General features: G+C 39.7%; 1 protein-coding gene across 8 annotated transcripts in view; it reads right to left on the reverse strand.

Annotated features, from left to right (window-relative positions):
- The window catches only part of Ric8b (RIC8 guanine nucleotide exchange factor B), a 104,524-nt gene that overhangs the window by 44,062 nt on the left and 45,339 nt on the right, over positions 1–15,123 (reverse strand). For 7 of the 8 annotated variants that reach the window (XR_002477209.2, XR_002477208.2, XR_009589964.1 and 4 more), the window contains exons 5-6: positions 4,380–4,608; positions 3,621–3,716 (exon numbers count right to left, since the gene is read on the reverse strand). Coding sequence is in view for 4 of the 8 variants with exons in the window: in XM_021658557.2 (XP_021514232.1) it covers positions 3,621–3,716; positions 4,380–4,608 (325 nt within the window). In the remaining 4 variants the exon portion in view is untranslated. The remainder of the gene's footprint in view (positions 1–3,620; positions 3,717–4,379; positions 4,609–15,123) is intronic. The other variant, XM_021658559.2, reaches the window with a different exon arrangement.

Below are 15,123 nucleotides of genomic sequence, written 5' to 3' on the forward strand. Positions count from 1 at the left end.
ATTTCGCACTGGGAGGACATGAACAAGTTGGCCGAATACTGGCTTTTCCTTTCTCTGTTTCCTGGTCTGCTGAAATATGAACAAACAGCTTATATTCCCTATGACACACTTGAAGCTGCTGTTGCTACCATGCCTTCCACAATGGACCATATCCTTAAACCATGATCCAGAATAAGTTCTTTCTCCCTTAAGTTGCTTCTGTCAAGGAATTTTGTCCCAGCAACAAGCAGTGTAACTAACGTGCCATGTGATGCCCTGCACCTCCCTGGGGACAGCAGTGAGAAGGCTGTCACTGGGTATGATCTCTCGACCTTGGACTTCCAGAATAATAAGACACAGCCCCTTTCCCCACCTCCCCGGGCCCCGTGGTATTTATTCTTCAGAATGTCCTGCCTTAGGGATTTTATTACAGTGACAAAACACAGGCTAATACACCTGAGTTATCTGTTTACTTGTCCTATCTCACCCCCTCACCCATACTGGAGGAGGAGACAGAGGGTCTTATACTCTTGTGTATCTACATAGTATGTGGCTAACAAATAGGTTTCTTTAGCTTTCCTTTTCAGAAAAAGTACACATTAACAGTTCACTTGAGCCTAGACCTTGCTTTTATTAACAAGTGGGAAGCAGGAGATGACGTGCTCTAAGAAAAAGCATTTATTTTTATTCTGTGTGCGGGCGCCCTGTCTGCTTACATTTTTATTCTGTGTGCGGGCGCCCTGTCTGCTTACATTGTTATTCTGTGTGCGGGCGCCCTGTCTGCTTACATTGTTATCCTGTGTGCGGGCGCCCTGTCTGCTTACATTGTTATCCTGTGTGCGGGCGCCCTGTCTGCTTACATTGTTATCCTGTGTGCGGGCGCCCTGTCTGCTTACATTGTTATCCTGTGTGCGGGCGCCCTGTCTGCTTACATTGTTATCCTGTGTGCGGGCGCCCTGCTTACATTGTTATCCTGTGTGCGGGCGCCCTGTCTGCTTACATTGTTATCCTGTGTGCGGGCGCCCTGTCTGCTTACATTGTTATCCTGTGTGCGGGCGCCCTGTCTGCTTACATTGTTATTCCGTGTGCGGGCGCCCTGTCTGCTTACATTGTTATTCCGTGTGCGGGCGCCCTGTCTGCTTACATTGTTATCCTGTGTGCGGGCGCCCTGTCTGCTTACATTGTTATCCTGTGTGCGGGCGCCCTGTCTGCTTACATTGTTATCCTGTGTGCGGGCGCCCTGTCTGCTTACATTGTTATCCTGTGTGCGGGCGCCCTGTCTGCTTACATTGTTATCCTGTGTGCGGGCGCCCTGTCTGCTTACAGATGTCTGTACAAGATGTGCGCATTGTGCCTGTGGAGGCAGAAGGGCCTGGGCCCTAGAACTGCGCTATAGACAGATGTGAGCTAGGACATGTGCTGAGCATCCAACAGGGGTCATGTAGCAGACATCTCTCTTCATTATTCTCTATCAAGTTCTTCCAGTCAAGGCAGAATGCCTTAAAAGAGTCGAACTTATAAATAAGTAGTTTAGCTTGCTGAAATAGCTATCATGTTTTTAAGGGACCTCTGTTTAAAATTAATGGGTTCCTGCTTTTTTATGTCTTTTATTAGCATTATTTATGTGCTTGATACACAGTAAGGTGTCTACTTAATTTTCAAAATGACTCTGTATCAAATGTATCAAAATGACTCTGATTAGTTTATAAATGGCCAATGAAGTAAAGCGCGGTGCTGCGAATGGCACAGGAAAATTAGAGAAAGAAACAGGAAAGGGGGGGGAATTATGTTATTAATTTGGTCTATACTAAAGGAAAACCACTACACACCCAATAGTCAAAATAAGCAGGTCACCACGAATGTCCAGGATCTGAGGATGGCTCATGTTTGTATTTCAGCATACAAACCTGGGGATCATTACCATATACTTGTGTTCAAAATCACTACCCTGGAATGTGATAAACAGGGAGGAGAGAGGTAGATACAAGATGCATTTGCTTAGGCTGGCAAACATTGAGGTTTGGGAAGATGGTCAGTAAAGGTCTCTACCATGTCCCAAGATCCAAATGAAGTAAATGATTCAAGTATTTGGGAACTGACACCAAATGCTAGCAGAGGGCAGAGAGCACCTAAGATGCAGCAAGCCCTGGGATGGACATCCATCACTGCATAAATTCAGTGTGGTAGTGTACACACACAACCCAGCACTGCAAAGGTGGCAGCATGAGGATTAGAAGTTGAAGGCCATCCTCAGGTATAGAGTGAATCTGAGGACAACATGGGCTACATGGGATCCTGTCTGGAATGTTCTGTGAAGCCACTGGGTGTTGGTAGTCTTAAATTTATAAGAGTAGTCAGTTCAAATGCTCAGGAACAGCCCACAGTAGGTAGAAGGCTGCTTCAACCATTTTGTTGTGGTTCTTTGTTTGTTTTTTAAAATAGGCAGACAGAGGAAGAGCGCTGTTAAAGCTGTCTGGAAGGAGTGGCTATAGTCATGAACTACATCTGAGCTTGCCTAGGATAGAGAAAACTAAGGGCACAGAGGAGCAAGATGATTGGCACATTATCTACGGGATAAGATAGGTTGAACTGGAAGCACTGACTAAGGGACACTGAAAGAAGATGTTTGAAATTAAATTTTTGTTTTGTTTTGTTTTTGTTTTTTGAGACAAGGTTTCTCTGTATAGCCTTGGCCATCCTGGACTTACTTTGTAGACCAGGCTGGCCTCGAAATCACAGAAATCCTCCTGACTCTACCTGCCAGAGTGCTGGGATTACAGACATGTGCCACTGTGGCCGGCTTTGAAATTGAAATTTTAATGTCTTGAGTTTGAGATAGAATTTAAAAAGTTCAAAGCTTATTACCCAATCTACCAGTACATTCTGTGAACTGCACTTTCATGACACAGCTCAAAGGATGAACTCTGGCCACGACTGTACCTTCTAGGCCTTCTCCAGTGTTTTTAGGACGGCACAAAGTAGTATGGTGACCATAAGCATCCACTTATGCTCCACTCTCTTATACACAGCATTTGAAGTAAACATTCAGTGTTTTCTCTTCTTATTTAGAGAGAATCCAAAGTGCTATCCAACCTTGTCTTCCGCCCTGTTTACTCTTTCACTGTTCTTTTACAGTCTCTCCCTTCTGTCTTTTGTGCTGTCACACTGGCTGCCTTGTTTCCTCTTTTGCATGCCAAAGCTTCGCATCTGAGAACTCCAAACACTTTCTCCCTGATAGATTCTTCTCAGCATTCTCAGAGACTTGTTTCTTATCCAAGTGTCTGCTCTCTGTAACCTCTTCAGGGAGGCATTCCTGTATCTCAACTCTCCTTTCCATCCTTTGGTTTCTCCTTCTTTAGGACACTTAACACGCTCCACTATTGCACAATTACTTTTTAATTTATTATCTCCTATAAGGTAAATCCTGTAAGAGTAAAGAACTCATGGTGTTGATATTCAGAGCAGTTTAACAAACAGCATGTAATAGACCTGCTGGATAAATGAATGATTACTGTATACAAGATCATTTATTTCTGGCTAGAAGGTTTCTAATTTTCTGAAAGGAAACTATCACGAAAACTTATTAGTTCTATGTTAACAACATATATACAAAGTTTTAACTTTAAGATATAAGCAATTACCTGATCTTTGAGAAATTTTCGGATGTTCCGATGAGCTCGGGAACATTCTGTTAATAAGCTGAGAACTGGAGTTAGACCCTCTCTATAGCTGCTTCCCTATAAAGAAAACCATGCACACCATATTAGTTCAGTTCTTAAGGGTGTGGCTCTCCTCCATTTAACCTGAGAATACAAAGACTTTTTTTGAGGGGAAAGAGAGGACCCAGCTTGTGATACCAAAGCTTTACTTTAAATAATATTTCCGTAAGTTTACTTTACTATCTAGTTTTGTCTTTTCTGTTTTTTGTTTGTTTTTATTTTATTTTTTTTTAAATTTCCTACATTTTCTTGGGTTTACACCAGCTCAGCTAATACGCTTCAATGAAGCAAAGGCTTTTCGGACCCATCTATACCACCCATTTACCAGAGAAACTGAGTGGCAGACTAGAGAAAACTGAAGATGAAACACTTTTTGAAGACATCATTTTGGAGTAGGTTAGTTTTTACTTCTAACATTTACAAAGTAGTAACACAAGACAGGTAGTAATTTTTCCTTTATTCTCAGACACTAGATACAAATTTGGTGGTCTAAAAATAAAATTTTCAACATTAAATAAACTCACTTGACTTCTACCAATTTATCATTATTATGATAAAATGTTTTTAAAGGTAAAACTCTGTAACATGCCAAGTATAAAGAACAAGCTTAGCTGTGAGCTCATGCCGTGTGACCTAATCTTCAGATACACCTTCCCAAGGCCTCCACTCTAGCAGCCTTACCTTGTCAATTCTCTTCTCCATAAAACTGAGTAAAACATGAATGGCCTCCATATTCATGCCATTGTATACCATGGTATTGTTTTTCAAAGCTGTGTCTTTCTCGGTTGTTTTATCACTGGGCAGTTCATCTAGAGTCGCTGCCTCTTGGGCTGTTTCTTCATGGGTTAATGGACAAATGAGAACATCCAAACAAGAGACTGGAACATTGCTTAAAAGGTTGACAGCATTACTGAAAGGCAATTTGAAAATACAATATTTTAATTTGATTGAATAGGCTTTTAAAATGCAAACAATATACAAAGTTCAGAGGTGACTTTTAGGAGTCAATTAAAATTTTTCTTTTTCAAAATGAGCCATTATTTGGCATTTACTAAGAGAAAAATAAAGAACTGTCTCAAACATACACATGGTAAATTAAAAAGAAGCAATGGTAAATGGACAGACACATTACAGGATGTCACATCACTTTCTGAAATGCTAAAACAGGAATAAGCCAGCTCTAGCTAGCTCTTTAATTTACTGTGACAATGCCAGCTTTGCACTTTCTTCAAGGAGTGAACTTCTTTTGTGGATCCCCTGGTCTATTACTCCTTAGATTGTCACACAAAGCACTTGAGAAGCAATGCATACAAGCAGCCTTATCACAGAGGCAACGACAGAAACAAGCAAAGACTGTAGTATTAAGATTTGTTTTTTCTTATGTTCAAAACACAACTTTTAAATCATCCAATTTTTGTATGTGGCATTTTCATGAAAAAATAAATGGTGTCTCCATTTTCCCCCTCTCTCATCATTGGGTCTCTTTAAAAGAAGCCAGCACTGCTGTTTCTGGTCTCTATCCTAGGCCCTTCTGCTGTTTCAGGGATTGCCTACCTTGGGGATGCACACCAGTAGGGGGAACCCTAACCTTGTATTTTTGGCATACACTAAAAACCTTGTTCTACTGCTCAGTATACAAGAGGTTAAAATGATAGTAGAGATTTAGAGATTTAGCAAAAATAGGCATGCTTTCAACATATTTCCTCCATGTAGTTTCATATTTTGATCTACCAGGAGAAGCAGTGTTCCTGTGTGAGCTAGATCCTAACAGCCTGCACCCCAGGACTTCCTGATAAACAACAATGGAAAGACAGGCATTACATTTCCTAGTGACACAGAAGCCACTCTAAAAATAACCACATCCTGACTAAAAATAAACTCTTGCAAATACAGTGTAAACGTGTAACCACTTGGAAACCAAAGTCAGGACTTAATCCATCTGCTGCCATCTTAACTTAGATTACAGCAATTTAAAATGTACTTTATAGTGAGATTCTAAAAATTAAAATAAAACACACAGAAAAAATAATACAGAGGGTTATCTTTCTTTTACTTTGAAGTATGGCTTCATTTCCCATGAATCAATATGTCATTCTTTTTATATTATGGAAAAATAAAAATTATTTTTAAAAAAATCCATTACAAATTAAACAATGCAAAAATGAGTAGAAATAAAAATAATATAAATTGTGGGCAAAAAAACCAACAACAATTGAACAATACTTTATGAACAGATGGTTTCTGGTAAAGTATAAGTTTCTGTTGTCCTCAATAAAGCTGCTGTTGCTGTCACACACTGTCCTGTCATTTGTGACATTCAAAGGCAGCTAAAGTACACCACTTCTCACACAAACTTCGGCATTTCTTTCTGCAAGCTTCCATAATTCCTTATTTATAGTTTAAAATGGCTTGTGTCTCCCTCAGCATTTGGAAACAGTTAATATTAAAAGCCACTGGGAGAAGACAGAACTTTCCCTAAGACTTACTTTCTGAAATGGAAGAAGCTATTCTGAAATGCTAGGATTTTCCCTCTAAACACAGGATAACCCTTTCTGGAAACCATCAGCAATGTGATCCTCTAAATCTATTACAGACCAGACTGAAGAGCCTGAGATGGTCACTCTATTACAAAGGGATGTTTCTCTTTTAGATCTCTTAAAAGAGGAGTTTCCAAGAATTCGGCATATTTAAGAAGCCAAATGTAGAGCTGGAATCAACAAATATTTGGATGTTTCACGCTTTTCAAGAAAAGTTCCAATTTTCTCATTTCTTATTAAACAACTCAGTTCTCAAACAGCTATAAAATTAATTTTCTGGCTCACTGTGTTCAAGCTATTCTTTTTAAGTAGGAAGGTCAGCCTTTTGAGCTCTGTCACTTCTCTGACAGTTTTATTTGTGGTAGAAGAGTGCATGAGATTCTCCAGCTACCAGGAAGTCAGTGACGATGCACAGATTTGCACAATGGTGTTTGCATTCCTACTCTAGGGGGGTAGAAATGCTGTGTATATTACTCTCCTTTCCAGTTCCTAGAGACCATTAATCACTGTGCCACGACATCCTCCAGCTTATGCTCCCAGCCCCCTCCTGATATGCAGATTCAGAAGCAAGGCCTACTTAAGAGTTCCTCCGTGCCTTGATTAAAGGATTACTAGCTGTGAAAATAGGAAGACAACCTCAAATTTAGTCTTCTGTCATTGGTGAACTCAACAAACGCTAAATGACAGCGAGGAGCATGGTAACAGCTCATACCAATCAGTAGCAAGTAACAAATCTTATGATCAAATATATTTTCTTTACATTTGAGGCTTATGTGTATTTTCAAGCTTGGAAAGAAAGCCAGCAGAAATATATCTTAAGGCCTTCAAAATATTCCCCTCTTCTTTATATTTATTTAAGAAGACATGGTTTAATTTTTTTTTTCTTTTGTGGTAAAAACACTTAAGATCTACCCTTTTAACAGATGTTAAATATATGCTGCAGTACTGTCACCACAGACCCTAATCTACAGCAAACAACACGGGAAGTCAGAATGACAAACTGTATTTTTGACTCATGACACTACTCCCACACCCCTCCCTCGTGGTCCTTGGTCACCACTATCATACTACCTGGCACTATGAGTTTCTCTATTTTAGGTTCCTTATTAGAAGAGGAGCATGAAGTATTTGTCCGTCTGTAACTGGTTCATTTAACTTGTTACAGTTAAATCTACATATGCTCTTGAAAAGGATAGGATGTCTTTTTTTTTTTTTTTTTTTAGGATGTCTTTCTTTATAAAGACCAAATATATTCTGTTACACACATATACTTCCCACATTTTATTTGTTGTTAAACACTTAGGATATCTCCCTATCCCTACTCTGTGGCTCTATCTTTCTCTTCTCCTTATATTTTCCTTACCTAATTATGCGCTGTCAGGCATTTGGGTGGTCTTCCTGTCCCTGACATCATGAGTGGTAATGTGATGAACACGAGTATGCAGCTATCTCTTTGGGACAATGATTTTTATTTCTTTCGGATATACATCCATCAGTGTGGGTGATGGAGCAAATGGCACTTTGATTTTCAATAGTTAAAACTTCTACACTGTTTCGTACACTTTGCTGCCAGTGTACAAAGATTCTCCTTTCTCCACAGCTTTGTGGTGTCCTTTAAGCAGCCACTCTAACAGATGTGAGGTGAATCTTAAGGTTTCGATTTGCATTTTACAGAAGATTAGTAATGCTGAACATGTTTTCATATGCATGTCTTCTTTGGAGAAATGTCTATTCAGATCCCTTGTCCTTCCTTCTTGCCTTCCTGCCCTCCCTCCCTCCCAACTCTTTTTCCTCCCTTCCCTCTTTTTTTTTTTTTTCTTAGCTATTAAGAGTCCTGTGCTGGGTATGGTAGTACAAGCCTGCAATCCTAGCACTCAGGAGGCTAAAACTGGGGATTATCTGAAGACTAGCTTAGGCTACATAGTGAGTTTAAGACCCTGAGCTACAAAGCAAGACACTGTATCAAAAGCAAAACAAAGCCAAAAATTTCCTCCCATATATGTTAAATGCAAACTCTTTACCAAACAGGAAGAAGGGGAAGCCTGTAAACAGCTTCCTCCTGCACAGGTGAGTCTTCACTCTGGCAGTTTTGTATGCACTACAGGTTTTCAGTTAGATGAAGTCCCACCCAGCTAATCTTGCCTTTGTTGTCTGTTCTTCTGGTGTCATACCCACAAATCACTACAAAAACCAAGGCTAGGTCTGTGAGCCTGTTTACTGTTTTAGACTTCACATTTAAGGAACCCACTGGGTGCAGAAAGTATTCAAATTGTATCTATTGATGACATTGAGAAGAAGTCTCACTTTGCTCTTTAACCAATGCACTAACACTGGTACCCACACCTAAGTCATATGTGATGCTCCCCATTTACAAACACCAGCGAAGTAGCGGAAAGATTAAGATTTGGTGCCATGGGAAGGACCTTTCTGAACTGGTCATGATACAACAGCTATGCTCTGGTAGGTTATACACTGCTTTACCCATGCTTTTTTGTAGGGACAGGGCTACTCTTTGGAGCCTCAAACCTGTTAAAACACCATCCCTTCACAAAATCATCAGCCTTGCTTCAATAGTTTTAAACTAAACAAATTCTTTCAAAATGGGCAAAACACATTAAGTGATTTCTGAAAAGGAAACCAAAATTTAAGACATTATTTAAAACACTAGCACACTGTATTTTCTGACAAGAAAATGGCAGATTCTTTGGTTTGCTGTATCATAACAAAGCCAGGACAATCTAACTGGAATCATGTTTCTTTTCTCAGACTGAATCTCGGATGACCCAGGAAAGCCTTGAATTCAATATGTAATCTTTGAGACTGAGTCCCACATACAACAAACTGGCCTTAAACTTACTAGGTAGCTGACAATGACCTTGAACTCTGGATACTCTTGCCTATGCCTCCTGAGTGCTAAGATTACGAGAATTCACCACCTGAAATTTGTTTTAAAAATTTGGGAATTGGGCAAGAGAAATGGCTTAGAGGGTAAAGGTTGGTCCCTGGCGTAAAAAGAAAACCACCTCCACAAAACTGTCCTCTGATCTCCACACAAGTACCCTCACATACATAACCCCACCACCACACACATAGTTTTTATTTTTAATGTAAATTAAGCAGGCATAACGTCAAGACACCTGTAATCCCAGCACTCAGGAGGCTGAGGCAAGAATGCCAGTTGGAGGCCAGCCAGGATTATATTGTGAGACCTTATCTAATATTTAAACACACATATGAAAGTTAAAATTTTAAAGGGGGGGGGTCTTATATAAAATGAGCTTACATCCATGTGTTACTGACCAGTTCTGCCTGACAATATACCTATACCCTGAGAAATACGCTAACAATAAAGCCATCAGAAGAAGCAACACATCTGAATGCCTAATATAGAAAATATACAGAAAAGCCTAATAACTGAGAACATAATAAGCTTGAGGTAGGTTAATTTTAAAATTATTTAAAAAACTACTTTATTATCCCATTTACTATTTATTTTTAAATATCATTAATGATTTATTTCACATAAAACAGCTGCATATGAACATAATTTACATGTAAATAAAGACACTTGAGGATGTTTTGAAAAGGTTTTCCTACTAAAGTTAGAGATGATCAAAACCTCTGGAGAACAATGGCACAGGGACTACTAAAGAAATTGCTGTAAAGAGAGAGAAACAAGTATGATAGCAGCTCTTAGTATGTGTGCAAGTGTGTGTGCATACACCATGGTACTTGAATGGGATTTAGAGGACAACTTAGAGGAGTCAGTTTTCTCCTTCCACCATGTAGGTTTGGGGGCTGTGTGTATGCATGTGCGTTGAGTATGTGTGTAGGAATATGTGCATGTGTGTGATTGTGGGTGCCCCACAGGCCAGAAGGGGGTCTAGGAACTCCTGCAGCTACAGCTACAGGTAGTTGTGAGCTACATGACTGGCGGAGTCTTGACAGAGAGCAGTAAGTGCTCTTAACCACTCAGTCATCTTCCAGCCCAGTGATTTAAGTTTTGATAAGGATTTATTTTTCTCCTACAAATGAGATACATCTTGGCATATTCATATTTTGAAGACTTGATACACTCAAGGATATCAAAGCTGTAGAAGGAGAGATAATGCTAGAATAAGGTCTTAGGAGGCAAAAACAAAGGTGTAAAAATAGCACTGGACAGGAAGAGAGACTTAAATGTCTGAGACTGGCAGGAAACAAGAACAGATACAGATTGCAACAAATTTATTGGTGCTGCCAAGGGACTAAGGGTTTGAGGAAGCTCCTGCCTGAGTTTCCAATTATTGTTAAGTGGCTGGCAAGATTATCATCTATTCTTTCCACCCCTCCTTTCAATTCAATAGTACTGTACATATGAATGTATGTGTATGTATACGTACATAAGCACGTATGTGTACTTGCCGAGGTATCAGGGATAGAGTAGGGGATGAGACAGGTAAGATCTTATACCCCTTTTTAAAAGGAATCTTTTTGTCTGAATGCCTATGTGTCTATGGGTGGGTGGGCACATGTGTGCAGATGTACTTGGAGGTCAGAAGAGAGCCTTGGATCCCCTGGAGTTGAGTTAGCTACAGGAGGTTGTGAGCTGCCTGGCATGGGTGCTGGGACCTGAATGTGGGTCCTCCGTAAGAACAATATGTGGTCTTAACTGCTGAGCCATCTCTCCAGCCTGATCTTTTTTAAAAGCTTATAACTTCATAAGTTATAATAAATAGAAAAGAAATAATAAACGTACAAGAAAATAAAGGAACAATATTAGTTAGTGATAAATGCCCTGAAAAAAAAAAGCAAATGATAAAATGATAGAATGCATTTATGTATGTGTACACATGTCTAAATTAGGAGGCTGGAGAACGCCTAACTGAGTAAATTAAGTTACATTTAAACTGAATTATAAATGAGCAGAAGAAGCCAACTCCACAAATACCTGGGTAAAAAGCATTCCAGCACTTCCAGATGGAGCAAATGCAAAGGCCCAAATAAGCAGGCTGTATCTAGGGAAGAAGGGCAGACTATTTTGAATATAGAGCCATCTGGTTTGTAGAATGGTAGGCTTTCAGAGCCAGGGGGAAAGAGTGGATCAGTGCCATGAAAATGTTTTGCTTGACAATAGGAAGAGGGATATTGTCAAAAGCAGAATGCTCCCCTAAGAGTGAGGCCAGTTCCTCAGATCTAATTCCATGGATTCATCCAGTATCACACAATGAGAGACAGTTCTCATTCAGAGGAAACTGATGTAATTGGCATACTGCCATGGTGAGAATATACTGCCCAATTCATTATACAGAGCCTGTGTGACACTCAGCATAATATTGTCCCCCTGTAATCTTGTAGTAAGGGTTGAGACAATCCAAGGCTTCTATGACTATGCCAAGAAACAGTTTGAAGGCTTTTAGGACTCCCACAATCATACCCGCCTTCCCCTTGCTGCCAAGATCTCTTGCTAAGTAAAAGCAGGGTATGAGCTGACAGGGCTACATGAGGCCTAGTGCAGGCTGTAAAGGTTTGGCAGACTCATGGATAGAGGAAGAAAGAAGGAGCTCATCAGGTGACACAGCTTTCCCTAATGGCACCACATGTCCTAAGTGTACAGAGCATAACCGGAAAGAAGAGTTCTTGATCCTGATGAAAGGAACCATGAAAACTCCAAGCAGACACTGGCTTTCTGAAGCACAAGTCTGTATGCAGTGGAGATGAAACCATCTGTCAGGTCAGATCACTTCCCACAGGTTGTGGAGGCTGTCAGCCTCATTTGGAGTTGGGGGTGTTGAGACTCTCACAATATGGGGGAGGAGAAGGTTGAAATAATGAACTGATGATGTTCAGGGATAGAAAGAAAACCTGTAAGTCTAATTTAGATAACAGAAGGAGTCCCCACTAGAGGCAGGTAGTGGGTGACAACAGGCAGAGGACAGAGCTGTGAGGAAGACCCTCACAGACCACATGAGCTAGTCCCACAGCAATTGTTACTGGAATTGGTCACTGAAATCTACTCAAAACTATCTTGTGGTTTCTTTCTATTCTCGTCTCAAATTGTTATTTAACTTTTCATAATATTTATGTCTTGTCTCCCCATTTAGTGCAGCTCCTTCAGTGCATGAGCCATGGATATCCTCAGGACACCTTAGAATAGCACTCAGTGGGGCTGACAGTTTAAGAGAATCCCTTCTTACCTGGAAAACTTATTTACAGAAAATAAGTCTAAAAAGAGCCAAGAGAGCTAACAATAACAACAACGAAAATGCCTCCCACTCTGACCTCTCCAAAGTAAATGTCTGTCTGTACTCTCATATAAGCTTGTTCACTGATACAGTGCTTGCGAGTAGGAGTGGAAGAGCGAAAGAAATCAAAAGAGGAAGAAAGAGACTCATTCTCTCCTGTAAGTACTAACTGGAGAACCTCAGGGAATGGACTACAGGCTTTGATCTTCTCTTAACCCTAAAGCTCAAATTGATACCTAACATATGGTTAAATACCTAACACATGTTTAAATGGAAATAAAATCAGCTCATTTTCAAATATTTAAAATGTGATATATATGATGATTAGGAGACAATATTGTTATGAGTTGAATATTCCAAATTCAAGATAATTCCTACCAACATCTCAATGACATTTTTATAGAAATAAAAAAAAAACCCTCATCTTTAAACTCATATTGAATGTCAAGAGACTGAATAGCCTGAACAATCCTGCAAGAGAAAAGTCTGAGAATCACAATTCCTGGTTTGAAAACTTAATACATTACTTCTAGCAGAAAGTTACACAAATGGCCTAAAGACAGTCAGACCAATGGGAAAGATAAAGAATCCAGAAGTATGCTCCCTCCCCTCGCATATGTACACACATACACACAAGCAGGCGCCAAGAGCAATAGGGAAAGGAAAGCCTTTCCAATAAATGGTGGTGGAAGTTGTATATCCAACACACAATATTCACTCAACATGGATCAAAGACATGGATGAACACATGCTGAAACAGTGTGTAGAAGAAACTGGAACTGAGCACCTAAAGCAAGCTAACTTGTGTCTGGGTCTCATCCTCCCTAGAAGCCTGGAGGTCATCCTTGTCTAATTCCTCTCTAAAGTAAATTGTGACTATGCAAGTTTGGGGTCTAAGTACTAATGGATAAGCTTATCAGCTGTGGGAAGGAGTACTGAAGACACTTTCAAGCAAATAGTAGAAACGGAACAGAATAATGCCAACAACATTCTAGCTGCTAAAAGAAACAGAAATGCCGCTTAGAATGCTGAGCAGTGGAAATGGAGGTCAGGCTCTGCAGCCTTTCTGAGCTAACCCATTCATCATGCCCATGTCTTTTTCACATCTCTGATGAAAGCAATGGTGTAGACTTACAGAGAAATAGACCAGAAAGTTGCCAGGCTCTTTCTTTTTTTCTTTTCTAACGCATCTTTATCATCTAATTAGAATGGAATTTCTGGCTTCAGGAAAATATTTAGAATATCAGAAAACAAATATCTTTATATGATCAAAGGATAAACACAAAAATAATTTTCTAAATAAAATATTAAAAATTCAAAAGCAATTAAAAACTTTTAGACTAAATGTTACATTTAAAAGTCACTACGCTTATCACAAGAACAGAAAAAACAGCAGATGAAGCTGCTGGTGTTAATAGCTTAGGAAGTGCCAGGCCAGGAGGTCTCCTGGAGTCTCATGTGATCATTACCACACGTTACCCTATCCAGGGTCGCCTATAACACCACAGTGTTTGTTAAAGTAAATCAATGCATTGAAGAAAGAGGTATAGAGCCGGGCGGTGCTGCACACCTTTGCTCCCAGCACTCAAAGGACGAAGCCAGGCGGATCTCTGGGTCTGTGGCCAGCCTGGTCTACAGAGCTAGTTCCAGGACAGCCAGGGCCACACAGAGAAACCCTTTCTCTAAAACCAAAACAACAACAGCAAAAAGAACATAAAAACCCTTGAAACTAACCTTTAAAAAATGAAATACAAGGGGACGGTAGGGAATATGAACAAAAGACAATGTATGAAATTCCCAAATTAATAAAATATTATTTAGACAAGAGTAAGATGACTTTTAGGTGTCACTTTAAATAGCCAATCTGTGTCTTGCACCTTACAGTTTCACACAAGTCTTGTGTAAAAAAAGGCCCAGATTTAACACCTCTAGTAGATCCCCAGAAACTCCTGATATTGGAGCAGCTCTCCGTGGATTGACCTTGGTGTCATCATTGTTTACATTGATACTAATCACTCTCTTCTGATTAAAAGGTCATATAAGGCCATCGTAGGCAAACTGCTACATCAGCAACAAGCCTTATCTCTGTAATGCCTCTGAGAGCTACTCATAATCCTGGCTGTGCTCTTGGATACACATTTATATTCACAGTATAACTAATAAATTTTATTGAAGTAACTCTTTAGATAAAGGGAAAGATTTTACAAGATCATATAAGTCTTGCAAAAAGAAAGAAATCTGATTACTTTGTAGAGATCTGAACAATTTCCGTAGTTTGACTCTCTTGACACATACTGAAATTCATTCTTGGGAGAATCCTGGTAGAGCTACCTGCAGCTACACAGCAGTGGCTGCCAGAATTCCTTCTCACAGCCTGTGTATGTATGTATGTATGTATGTATGTATGTATGTATGTATGTATGTCTCTATCTATCTATCTATCTATCTATCTATCTATCTATCTATCTATCTATCTATCTCAATGCACTTCTAAGCTTTTACACACCAAAAACACTTTTAATTCTGATGTTGAATTGCTAGTATCTCTTGATTTAGGGGGGAAAAAAACCAGGCTAAAAACATTCAATATGGTCAGTTATTTAGGATGTGACTTATTGCAGAGAATGTGGGCACTGTCTCCAGAAAATTAAAGGCAGTTTGATC

The sequence above is a fragment of the Meriones unguiculatus genome, chromosome 2 (genome assembly GCF_030254825.1).
Source record: "Meriones unguiculatus strain TT.TT164.6M chromosome 2, Bangor_MerUng_6.1, whole genome shotgun sequence".
Classification (NCBI taxonomy): Eukaryota; Metazoa; Chordata; class Mammalia; order Rodentia; family Muridae; genus Meriones; species Meriones unguiculatus.